General features: G+C 42.8%; 2 protein-coding genes across 2 annotated transcripts in view; one reads left to right on the top strand and one right to left on the bottom strand.

The window, feature by feature from the left end:
- Positions 1-12,465, bottom strand: part of dthd1 (death domain containing 1) — a 16,496-nt gene extending 4,031 nt beyond the window's left edge. The window contains exons 1-7 of the mRNA XM_050067669.1: positions 11,824-12,465; positions 11,010-11,544; positions 8,896-9,226; positions 7,746-7,925; positions 6,909-7,171; positions 5,156-5,311; positions 900-1,189 (exon numbers count right to left, since the gene is read on the bottom strand). Coding sequence (XP_049923626.1) covers positions 900-1,189; positions 5,156-5,311; positions 6,909-7,171; positions 7,746-7,925; positions 8,896-9,226; positions 11,010-11,544; positions 11,824-12,247 — 2,179 coding nt within the window. The 5' untranslated portion in view covers positions 12,248-12,465. The remainder of the gene's footprint in view (positions 1-899; positions 1,190-5,155; positions 5,312-6,908; positions 7,172-7,745; positions 7,926-8,895; positions 9,227-11,009; positions 11,545-11,823) is intronic.
- LOC126404472 (uncharacterized) lies at positions 1,490-4,971 on the top strand. Its single transcript, XM_050067702.1, has 7 exons — positions 1,490-1,689; positions 1,878-2,066; positions 2,164-2,335; positions 3,876-3,925; positions 4,051-4,173; positions 4,249-4,405; positions 4,489-4,971. The coding sequence occupies exons 2-7, from the start codon at positions 2,032-2,034 to the stop codon at positions 4,687-4,689; spliced, it is 738 nt and encodes a 245-aa protein (XP_049923659.1). The 5' UTR covers positions 1,490-1,689; positions 1,878-2,031; the 3' UTR covers positions 4,690-4,971.
- Positions 12,466-13,012: the final 547 nt, after the last annotated feature.

Here is a 13,012-nt window from a genome sequence, read left to right as displayed (position 1 = left end):
ATGCGCCCCGGCTGTATCTAGGCTAACGGCTAACATGCTAACTATTATTTTTATGTCACTAGTCACTTGAAACAAATTTAGGACGATAGGAGACAGGTAGAAATAAACCGAAATTTCACTTTAATTGACGCACTCGCTTGACCAAACCGACAGCTGCTCTTAGGTGAAAACAAAGAGTCCACTTCTTCTTCTTCTTCTTCTTTGATGCATAATCTATTTATCACCACTGCAGTCTTGAATGAAACTTGCAACATTCATGAATTTGTATCTGTAAAGTACAGTACAGTAATACGTACAGCACCATACACCTCACTTCAACTGTGTGTGCTCCCCCGTCTAGCAACACCTGCCTCTCAATGAATGGTCCCTACCAATATTGACAGACTCCCATGACAACACAGTGACCCCTACAGGACAAATTAGCAACCTACACACATTTTACACCATGGATGGCTCCTATAATTTCAATACTACTAATATTAGTGTGGCCTACTCTTTAAACAGTGGGTTTAAACAGAATGAATAGACATGAGCAGCATTCCAACACTGATTTTAAAATTCGAAAGTCAACATGATGGATGAAACTTTGAAGCTACAAATTATTCATCACACCTCTAGCGTTTGTACTCCATGATGAATATGTTACTATGAGCCACTATGAGGAGCTGGAGTGGGCGGGGTTTAGCATGCTAACATTTCAAAAAGAACCCCAAATGCAAAATAAAACCAAGGCTACTTCCATTTGCAGTAATATATTTGGCACTATGGCTCTGTTCTGGGGCCTCTGCCTTTCCTGGGCCTGCGCAGAAAGCCTTAAGGCAGAGAAAGCACACCTCTATTTTTTTGTCAGAGTGCAGGCAACTTTTTCAATACATCAGCAAGTCACCCTCACACCCTACCTGCGGAGGTGATGTTGCCACTGAACCGGAGCAGAAGCTGGTCTCCTTCACACATGGAGATCTCCGACGAGGTCTCCAGGAGGCCGCTGTATCCCCGGGCTCTCAGTTTGGACAGCTCCCAGCTGAGGTCTCTGCTGGGCAGAGCAGCCACCAGGACGGCGTGAGGCTCATCTCGTCTACGCTGGAGGACGACGGTGACCGCGTGGCAGCAGACCGACTCCTCCAGCTCCTCTGCCAGGGAGGTGAGACGGCACGGCTGCAGTGAGGAGAGGAGACGAACCACCAGGAGTCTGAGAAGAGAGAGCGGGGAGATTAGATTGTGGGTCTATTATCATGGGGCTGGATATAGACTTAATATACTTAAGACAGAATAAAGAATTCATATTAACCACTGTACTTATTCCCTGGAAGCTGTTTTAGATAAGACAGAGAATTATAGCACAGCAGAGAAATTATGAGAAGTTCACTATTCAGGTCTTATTTTCATAACTTAATCTCTCAAACACAGACAATCAGATATTTTCTTATTACAGGACTTCTTCTGATGATTTAAAATGTTCACCATGTACTTATGTTATCTCACAGAAATCCTGAAGCCTGGAATTCAAAGCATTCAGCCCCCTGTTATCCATACAGCCTGTCTTAAACCCCTTATGTAAAGAAAAGCTCACTCTAAGCCTGGTTAGTTGTAGTATTTCACCTTTCTTCTCTTACGCTGCACCCAAAGACTGAACATGTCTACATGAGACGCATTTAAACCCAGAGAGGTGGAACGGCAGCTGCTCGAGTGGTGAGTACTTCTTGATAATGTCGATGTTTTTGACTGAGGATTAAATGTTTCTCCCAAATCAGTTCACAAAATATTGTTAATTTAAGGGGATTAGCAAACTATAACAGAAAGCTGTTAAGTTGGAGATATCGGCCGTAGAGATGTTCTCAAAATGCATTTGAAAACTCAACAGCAATGTCTCTTTCCAGAAATCATGACCCAGTAACTCAAGATAATCCACAGACCTTGTTGTGAGCAGTTTCATGTGGGAACTATTTTCTTTCTACCGAACTACATCCATGAGTTGTATCACTGTGCAAAGGAAAGCGTGTTCCTGTAGGGCCTCACACATCAAACCCCATCATGTTGAAGTTTCCACCAGAGACAATTGTCCACAAGTAAGAATTCATGATTCTCAGATTTTCAACAGTTTGCCTCAAATATGCAAATCCACACTCCCTAATCCTCTGTTTCTGTGTCTGTCTCTGTTGCCAGGGGCAATGTTTTCTACCTCCTCTATGGGGTCGGAGGACTACTGATGACGGTCACTGCTGGGAGCCGTTGTGTTGACGTTGCTGTGAGGACGGCCCAGAACCCTGCTAACCTGCTGCGCCTGTCAAACACACTCATCGGGCTCATGGGCCTCCGATACCAAAAAAAGAAACCTGTAACTGTTCTAACTGTAATCTTTTTTTTAAAGATATTTTTTGGGGCATTTTGCCTTTAATTGATAGGACAGTTTAGCGTGAAGGGGGGAGAGAGAGAGGGAGTGACATGCAGCAAAGGGCCACAGGCTGGAGTCGAACTTGGGCCGCTGCAGCAACAGCCTTGTATATGGGGCGCCTGCTCTATCCACTAAGCCACCAAAGTGCTTGTTTTTGCCACTGACAGGCTCAGATTGTTATTCTAAGTGTCTGAAAATATGGAGAGGATCCCGTCAGAGATATTAGACCGTATTGTTAAAGAGTTAGATCCTTTTGTCTAACCAGAAACAGGTGCCAAATTGGTTTCACCAAACCCACCAGACTCCATTTAAAAAAACAGTAATTTTGTTGTGTTTCTGCAACACACTTCATCCATCCATCCAACCATTTTCATCCACTTATCTCAGGCTGGGTCTTGGGGGCAGCAGGCTAAGCAAGGTACTCCAGATGTCCCTCTTAGCAACACTTTCCAGCTCCTCCTGGGGGACCCCAAGGTGTTCCCAGGCCAGACAAGATATATAATCCCTCCAGCGTGTTCTGGGTCTGACCCGGGGCCTCCTACCAGTGGGACACGCCAGGAACACCTCGAACAGGAGGCGCCCAGGAGGCATCCTGATCAGATGCCCGAACCACCTCAACTGACCCCTTTCGATGCGAAGGAGCAGCAGCTCTACTCCGAGCTCCCTCCAGATGTCCGAACTCCTTACCCTATCTCTAAGGCTGAGCCCAGCCACCCCACGGAGTAAACTCATTTCAGCTGCTACAAACAACTCCTCATATTAACATTTTTATGTGGTTATGTTTTGCAAACGCACACGAGATTGGATTGAGGAAAAAAGAACAGGGTTTGGCTTTACAATCACACTGGAAGCAAACACTGACCCCCTAGGTGAAAGTCCAGGTTGCTGAACCAATCCACCACCACTCTCGCCACTCTACCCAGACTTTAGCCACCTTAACTTTAATTGTTGTCCCACTGTATTTCCTCCTGACGCCACCGGGAGCCAGTGAAAACAACGGCAACCAGTTGGATATGATGCTGACATGAAAGGACAGGTGTCTGTAGCCGGAAGTCATTGACCAAGTACCAGATGTTGAAGACTTTAGAGTAAGACCAGATTCACTCCTGACCTTGGTTTGCTAACCCCTGGCATCGCAGACTGGCTCTAGAGACACTTTATTCAACATCGGCAGAAACAAAATAAAACTCCAAAAGACCATCTTGGTTTTTTCTGGAGTCTGGTGGGTTTGGCGAGGGCAATGTCGGGGCTGTTACTGGTTAAATAAAAAAGATCTTACTCTTAAACAAAAAGGTCTATCTCTGTAGGGATCCTTTCCATACTGTTGTCAGACACTCATAGTAACAAACTGAGCCTGTCAGTGGCAAAAAAACAAAGCTTTTAGTGGGCGTTAGTGGAAATTACCCTTCATTCCCCTCAAACCTTTTTGAAAACAGTTTTGAGTTTAATCATTGTAATTATTTACTTTTTCTGTATCTTTCAGGCGAACTCTGTGGCAAAACAAAAACTCAAGAGGCTGTTTTTAACTGACAGGTGTTGAAGAGAGTTAAAGTTACCCATCAATATTCTCCCAAACAAATAATATTCATTTATCTTTTGGGTGAATTTCAGTCCAGTCTTCGTCAAACATTATTCACTGGCCTCTATGTATGATCCAGTTTCAACAGCCTCCTCGATATGACGAGATCAACGCTACAAGGAACTCATCATTTCACAGTTTTATGCTGGTTTCCTGAGAAGCAAACAAATGTAGAGTCTGCTCACTGCGTCTCAGCAAAAAGGTACAAATGAAAACTGTTTTGCTTTCACTTCAATTAATCAGTGATGCCTGAGAGTGTTTTCTGTTCCCTGGTCAGATGCGGGATTTATTACATCCTCATTTGTGTGAGCGGCTGCCAGCCTGTTCTGACACTGCGTTTAGGAAACAACAGCAAACTGAAAACCTACAGTCCTGCAAATCAGCTACAGTGGTTGATTGAGTTTAGCAGCTGGGCGCAGGCACGAGGAGACGAGGTAAGAGACGGCATCACGACACAAGTCATGTATTTGCAGGAGTCTGTTTAAGGTCTTGTTTTGATACAATGTATGTCTTTCAGGTTTTTCTGTTACTAGAAGAACAAACCAGACAAATCAGCTCTGGCTCTGACACAAATGGTGCCACACATGAGCGTCACCCTACAAGTCTGACCCTGGTCTTGTCGGCACTGTCTGTCGTCCTTCTGTGGATGTTCCTGCCTCATATTGCAGTTTTCGCTGCGATCTGTTTAGGCTGGAAGGTACAGCAACGTATCCACTGAGCGCCGCACTCACAAAGAAAATAATCCAGGCTTTCATATCTGATTTACAGTAACTCAATGTTTTGGCCCGAGCCTCTTTTTGCAACTGGCTCCAGAGCACTGCAGCAAAGCTTCTAACAAGATCAGAAAACCATATTACCTTTTCTCCTACCTCTCTGCAGTGGCTCACATGTTAGCTTTAGAATTGAATCTACTGTTCTGATATTTATCCACAAAGCGCTCTGTGGCCTTGGCCCTAAAAATGTGCTGTATATCTGAGTTCCGTAAAAGTGAAGTAAAAACCTGAATCAAGCTCCAAACTGTTTATCTGATCTGTCTTTGATTGAATAATGTTACACAGCAACACCTCACAATGTTTGCCTTAATAAAGGATTCTCATTCCCAATAGTCAAATATTCTCATCAGACATTTAGATTTGTACAGTTTAAATAATGTTTTTAACAGAGGAAGACATGAAGTTACAAACCTGTCAAAGCTCTCTGTCAGCTCAAAGGACACCAGTCCGTTTTGCTGGTTTCTGACCGTGACTTTCTCCAGGACGCTCCACTGTTTGTCTCTTGAACCCAGAACAACCAGTAGCTCATTGGACATCTCCTTAGACTTTACAGAGGCCCCCAGGAACCTGACAGAAACATTAGAAATAAAACATCTTTAAAACAAGACGGATGGGTGAATTCTAATCCGATCCTCTGATGCAATCTAATGGCCAGAATAAATGTTGGCATTGTACGGGTATGTTTCATTTGTGGATTTCATATGTAGTGGATATGTTGAAACTTTACATTCCTTTACATTTAGATTTTTAATGTTAATGTTAGGCACAAAAAACACTTGGTTAGGGTTAGGAAAACATCATGTATTGACTTAAAATACCTGGTTTGGTTGCTACAAACACGACAGGAATTGTCCCAAACTCTCATTGAAAAATACCTGTTTTTTGTGACAAACGCAGCTGGAAATGTCCCAAGTTTTAAAACAAAGTACCCACTTTTGTCGCTACAAACATGGCTAAAAATGTCCCAGACTCCATCTAAATACCCAGTTTGGTTGCTACAAACACAGTTGGGAATGTCCTAACCTCTCGCTAAAAAATGCTCACTTTTGTTGCTGCAAACACCGCTGGAAATGTCCTTGACTCACGTTAAAAAAGAACCCAGTTTTGTTACTACAAATACGACAGAAAATGTCCCGAACTCTTGAAAATACCTGCCTTTGTTGCCACAAAGATGGCTGGAAATGTCCCAAACTCTCAAAAATACACTGTGCTGTTGCAACGCACATGGCTGCAAATGTAGCAGACTGTCATTAAACACTGCTCTTTTCGGTACAAACACGGTTGACAATATCCCAGACTCTCGTTAAAAAATACCCGGTTTGACGCTACAAATACCCCTGACAATGTCCAAAAGTCTTATTAGAAAATACCAGCTTTTTTTGCTTCAAATACGGCTGGAAATATCCCACACTTTCATTAAAAAAATATCTGGTCAACTGAAACTGTCCCCAACTTTTGTTGAAAATACCCAGTTTGGTCACTACAAACATGAATGGAAATGTCCCAAATGCTTGTTAAAAAATACCCCGTTTGGTTGCTATAAATATGGATGGAAATGTCCTTGACTCACGTTAAAAAATAACCCAATTTTGTTACTACAAATATGACAGAAAATGTCCCGAACTCCCGAAAATACCTGCCTTTTTTTGCCACAAACACGGCTAGCAATATCCCAGACTCTTGTTAAAAAATACCCGCTTTGGTTGCAACAAATACCCCTGACAATGTCCAAAACTCATATTAGAAAATACCAGCTTTTGTTGCTTCAAACATGGCTGGAAATATCCCAGACTCTCGTTAAAAAAAATATCCGGTGTGGTTGCTAAAAACATGGCTGGAAATGTCCCTGACTCTGGTTAAAAAATACCTGGTTTTGTTGCTTCAAATTTGGCTGGATTTAAGTTTATCGCTACAAATACAGCTGAATCTGTCCCCAACTCTTGTTGAAAAATACCCAGTTTGGTCACTATAAACATGAATGGAAATATCCCAAATGCTTGTTAAAAAATACCTGCTTTGGTCACTTCAAATACGGCTGGAAATATCCCAGACTCTCTTTAAAAAATACCTGGTTTGGTTGCTACAAACATGGATGGAAATGTCCCAACTTTTCAATTATTATGGGTGGGCTGTCTGCTGTTTGTATTTTAATTCATGAACTCACCTCCTTCTGTGTGAAGCAAGTTGATCCCATGGTGGAGAAGCACTGACAGGCTGAGTTCGGTTGTCTTCCTCTTCCCCTTGTCCCCTTATGCACTTCCTCTTTTCAGTGTTCGGGGGACAGGGGAGGTTGACAGTGAGGGGTCTCCTCAGGGGCTGAGAGGATGGGTGGGTGAGGGAGAGCAGAGGACTTGTAGAAACCACTGATTTATAGGAATCATTCCTGGACTTGACGGCAGCCAGTAGGACGGCATCTACCGGCTGGATCTGAGGCAGACAAGGAAACAGCTGCTATGCATTATTTAAGCTGCAGTTTGGACAGAGACGCTGTGTGATATGAAAATTGTTTCTTTTCCCACACTTTTGTTTCGCCGACAGCGTGTTTTATCAAAGGGAGCTGTGTAGAGGGGGAGCTGCTGGTTTTTTGACGTTAAATCAAGCAACAAACTGCTGTGGTGGAGTTAGCTCACAGATGATTGGACTCAAAAGTCAATTCAAATATCAGCCGCAGCTGTTCGTTTTTTTACCTCACAGCAAACATCTGGGAAAACTCCAGTCTGTGAATTATAAGCAGTTTTTCTGTTTGTCCTTCTCTTTGCTTGCTTTTGGTCTCTTTCCCTCACCGCGTCTCGGTTTTTCTCATTTTTGGAACAGTTTCAATATTTTCAGCAGTGAGTTCTTTTTCAAGGGCTCAAGCTCAAGTTTACAGATGTTTTATCAGCCCCAAACATCCCACAATACAAAACAAATCAGTGGAGTAGACCTGTGATTATTGTTATAATACATGTGTTAAAAAATAGTGTGAGACAGATGGATAGTGATCAAATCATCATCCTCATACCATGATTTGTGCCATTACTGGAGCAGTGAAGGATCCTGGGAGGTAGTTCAGACAGATTCGGGGGTCCATATGGAGCTTCAGAGACAAACCTTTTGTGGGAACTGTGTAATTTTCTCTTTTTAGACAGGAAACAACGGCAAACAGGCCGAGGGAGTACACCCTCACCTCTGCAAATGAGCCCTGACAAAGACAAAAACAAAGCATAAATGAAATCAGATAATTTGACCAACGTATATGAATGATTTAATAACAATATTCTCCCTGGTGTCCAACCTGGTTTTAGTTTTAGTTTAGTTTTTATTTTCCAACTTGTAAAACTCAAATATACTGGTAGACAGTTAATACATAAAGTTAATGCTTTTTTAAGCGTAAAACAAAAACTAAAGGTTAAAAAAAAAAAAAACAGGACAACAGGACCGAAAAGTTGTAGGCTGAAGCCTTAGCTTATTACACCAACCCTTTTAACATTCATTGCTTTTGTCAGCTCCCTTTAAATTATACAGAGCAATAAGAATCTGACCCAGGTGGTGCACGGGGCAGTAAACTGAAGAGTGGCAAAATTAACCTATAGACCAACGTGTGTGACCAGTCAAAAATATTTATGCTGGTTGACCAATTAGCAGTTATGTTGACATCCCAGGTCAAGAGATGCATCAGGCTAGTTCATAAATTAATTTTCAGACAAAAACAAGCTGATTCTGTTGATGATTGTATATTTATAGTCCTGAAGATCAAAAAAGGTGTACCACAGGGCTCTATCCTAGAGCCTGTTCTGTTTTACATTTTTATAAACATCCAGCAAGCAAAGATTTGTTTGTATGCACATTATACAATTATCTTTATGTTAGCCCTTGTCTTAGCTAAGCTGACCTCAAAGTGCCTTTCACAAACTCCAATTATAATGTTATCAATTTAAATTAAGCCTGAATGTGCAGAAACAAACAAAACAAAAACTAATTTAGCACTCTCCCCAGAGACCATGTCCACTTGGGAGAACATTTGGAACATTACTCCTCAAAAAATAGGTAGAACTGAATAGGAAACGGTCTCCTCATACAAATATCGTGAAAATAAATAGTATATGCTATTTCTGATAATAAAATAAAAGTTATTGTCTGTAAAACAAACTGTAAGTAACAGAGAACTTTACCCTCTGCCCTCCATACGTGCCCTCTGTGGTTACAGGCGTGACGTAGCTGGCCCCTCTCTCCCCATCAACTACCTTCACAGTGACATCCCTGTAGTTGCCACGGTAACGTGTGCAGAAAGGCACAGCCACAGTCACGGGGAAGTGGACGCTGGCTCCGTCCTGAACTTTGACCCTGATCACTCTGCTGACCAGCTCCTCCGAACCGGTCACCATCAGGCAGCTCAGGGTGTCGGCCACCTCACATCTCAGGACTTCAGCCACACCTGTAGGTGCTCTGATGAAGCATGTGTCTGGTATGTCTGAGGGGCTGTCGTCCTGTCGACCAGTGAGCCTAGAAATAATTTACAAGAGACGTTTTTACACGAATACAAAGCTCATGATGTACAGATAAAATTTTGAAGCACAAATTGAAAAACTGCGCACTGAAGAGCAGCTGTAAAGTGCGTATTTTGCTCCTTGCATCATTGATATGACACTGTTAATCTTTGCTCTTGATGTCAGTAGTAGTAGGAGGAGGAGGAGGAGGAGGAGGAGGAGGAGGAGGAAAATTTGTAGGAGAAATATTGCATGTCATCTTAAAGTTCGTTTCTAGCAATAAGTGCAACCATTAAATATTTCTGAAATGCTGGAGCACACACATTTCCATATCAGCTTCTCCCAGACCCGGCCTCTCCCTCTGATCTGAATTTGTTTGGATTTTGGATGAATCTGAGCGTTGACCTCACAGTGAACTGTGTGAAATACCCGGCTATGAGGAGGCCAGGTGGTCAAAACATGTGCACCCAATTGCATTGAACCACTGCAGAGAGTTTGCTTCTGTATCAGTGAGCAGAAGAAATGAGGAGAAGGACTGAAATCATGTCCAGACTCACAAGCTGGCTCCACACGGGTGTAAGACCAGGATGCTGAACATAACAAGTGTAATGTTACAATCATGTTCCATATTCTGCCGCGCAGCCAAACACAATTCAAACCAACAAAACTTTATTTTAAATTGTAGTAGAGTTCCAAAACATTTTAAAGATACTAAATATGTCTGGCCAAATATTTAGATCATGTGTGTAAAATGATGCACAAAACATCTAGGATATCAAAATGCAATGATATAGCCATAGAAAGACACCTGGTTTTGTCACAACTGTCGCTGGAAATGCTGCCAGTGTCTTTCTAGAAATTGTCTATTACTGTTGGAGCAATCGACACTGGGAATGCCTGAAATGTCTGGCTAAAAATCACTCTGGTGGCACAATCATGACTGAAAATGCGACAAGGATCAACAAAGATCAGGCAGTTTTGGTGCCAGATTACAGTCGGAAATGCTGCCGATGCCCTGCCAAATAACACCAGGTTTCAAAGTCACAGTCACCGTTGGAAATGCCACCAATGTTATACTAAAAGACACCAGGTTTTGTTGTCACAATATAGGCTGGAAAAGCTACCAGTGTCTGGAAAACACCCATTTTTGTTGGAACAATTGTAACTGGGAATGCCTCAAGTGTCTTGCTAAAGAACACCCAGTTTTGGTGCCAGATCACAGCTGGAAATGCTGCCAATGTCCTGCTAAAAACACCAGGTTTCTAAGTCACATTTGCCACTGGAAATGCCACCAATGTCCTGCTTTAAAAAACATTTTGGTGGCACATTAAATGCTGGAAATACTTCAAATGTGTAGCTAAAAACACAAGGTTTCAGTTTCACAATCGCCGCTGGAAATGCAGCCAGTGTCTAACTTGAAAACATCTGCTTTCGGTGGCACAATCACCACAGGAAATGCTGCTGATGTCTCACAGCATTTGTTGTTTGTTGGTGACACCGGTGGTCTGCAGCTTGGCAGCCATCTTGCCTTGGTGTCACGCCATCCGCCATCTCCTTCTCGTTCCAATATCACAGTCAGCTCATATACTACATCACTTAAGAAACATATGAGACGTACAAATGCAACGTATCTGTGGATTGCAGAAACGTACAATGCCAACCTCGTCTTCTGGTGACCGGGCTGCATATCTTCAGTGAAGAGTTAAAACCAGATACTGTTAGACGTTGTGAACAGTAGTGCTAAAACTTTATGTTGAGGGGTTAACAGGGACATAAAGTTCATGATTTCGTCAACTTACCCGACTGTGATCCATTCCTTGTTTGTCTCCTCTTTGCCCTTCTCATTTACTTTATTTGTGTCCTTTTCTGTCTCCTGCAGGAAATCTGTGTGACAATCTGGAGAAACACAGTCTTCATTTCCACTCCCTTGACTTTTCACTTCTGATTCTTTCCCTGTCTCTTCCTCATTGTTGCAGTCAGAACTGCTGAATCTGGAGTCTGAGGTTTGTTTACTGTCTGGTGATGGCGGCCTTGTGGGACTTTGATCATCTCCATCTTTACCGTCCTCTTTCTGCCCAGAGTCAGACTCCAGGGGATCATCGGAGTTCAGGTGATAACTGTCATCTTCAGGTTGCTCTGTTTCTTTTGGATCTCTGATCTCCTGAGGTGTTGCATCCTCAGTTGAGGCCTCCGCTGCACATAATTTTAGCATTTCTTCATCCAGCTTAGTTATGATAGTGTTTATTTTGTCTATAATGTTCTCTACGTCCTCTCCAACACTTAAAAAAGTTGCACTGAAGGAGTCCGAACAAGGTGTGACTGTACATTCTGTATCTGAAACAAAACAGACATAACATAGGTGACAAACTTGACAAACTGCACCTTTTAGAGCCAATTTTGGTTCTTAAACTACTCTATTAAAACTATGTATTATCTTACAATGTGTGGGCTGCAGCAAAATTGCTGATTCAAAAAAGTGATGTTGAACATTATGCACTAATTAACCTTTTCTACATAATTAAGTTAGACACTGTGGTGGTTCGTATATGTGTACAATGTTAACAGGGCATTTGCCTTCAAATAGATTTTAAATATAACCTTAACATAATGTACCTGTTGTGGATGGATGTTGCTGATCACTGCCCCCCGGTGGACACTTGAGGAGCATGCGGGCACACTCTCTGAGAACTCCTCTCCATGCTGTCACTCTGTCTGCATGACAAACACTCAGCTCCCTCAGCACTCCCAGGACTCTCTGCTTACACTCCCTCTCCTCCCGCTCTTCATCAGCATTTCTCCCTCTCCCTGCATCGTCCTCCTCATCTTCTGCAGGATCGAGCATCTCCTCTCCTCCGCCTCTACCTGGTTCTTCTCCGATGCTTCTCCTCCCACCTACTGTCTCAGAGTGATGGTTTCTGCAGCGTCTGACAGCTTCGAGCCCTTGAATAGTTTCAGCCAACGTGTTGAGGAGACTCTGCTCACTCCTCCTGCCGTGAGGAGACTCCTTCTGTTTATTCTCATGCAGATTTGCATCCATGCTGGGCTGAAAAACACAACAGATCAGGGTCAGAGGGAGCAAATCCGGCCTGTTTCGTGCCCTCTTTTCAGTCCGTGCTGCACATGGCAAAAACAATTCACCCCTTCAAAAAAAATGATGGTGAATAACATCAAATATTCCCTAAAAATACCCAGCGTTCCCCTGTGTTCCTCCTTTTATAGCTGAAGCTGAAGCCCCCTTGTTGGCTGTGTCCTTGGCATTGAGTGTTACTGTGTACAGCTTTCCTAGTTTACAGGAGCCAATGCTGTATTTATATGGCTGCCAGCAGTAAAACAAGTTGCCAAGGCGACTCCTGGAGGCGTGGCAGGGAGGGACAAAAGAGGAGCCGCAGAGCAAAAGATCCACAGGAAGACAGAGTGCTGTCCTCCAGACATCTCATCCCTTTCTTCTATTCATCCGTCATTTTACTGCTTGTACGTCCGGACGGTAAAAGACGTCAGTTCTTTAAAGTTACCAACTCCTGAATCGTCCGAAAACCAGCGACTGATTGTGGACAATATTTAAATTTCAAATGGCAGAAATGTTTTGAAACTAAGTTGAGGAGGAGGTCGGAGACTTATATGGTGGGTCTCAAGCATTTTTATGAAACACTGAGTGGACACAAGTGTCATTTTATGGGTTTCCGATAGAATTCCTGGTTTTACAATCTGAAGACATCCATGGTGGAAGAAGTATCCACATCAGAAGTGTGGACTCCAGTCACATGACTTGGACTTGAGTCACAAATTTGTTGACTTAAGACTT

Source organism: Epinephelus moara, chromosome 17, assembly GCF_006386435.1.
Source record: "Epinephelus moara isolate mb chromosome 17, YSFRI_EMoa_1.0, whole genome shotgun sequence".
Lineage (NCBI taxonomy): Eukaryota > Metazoa > Chordata > Actinopteri > Perciformes > Serranidae > Epinephelus > Epinephelus moara.
The sequence above is the reverse complement of the archived record's forward strand: the minus strand, read 5'-3'. Positions and strand labels throughout refer to the sequence as shown.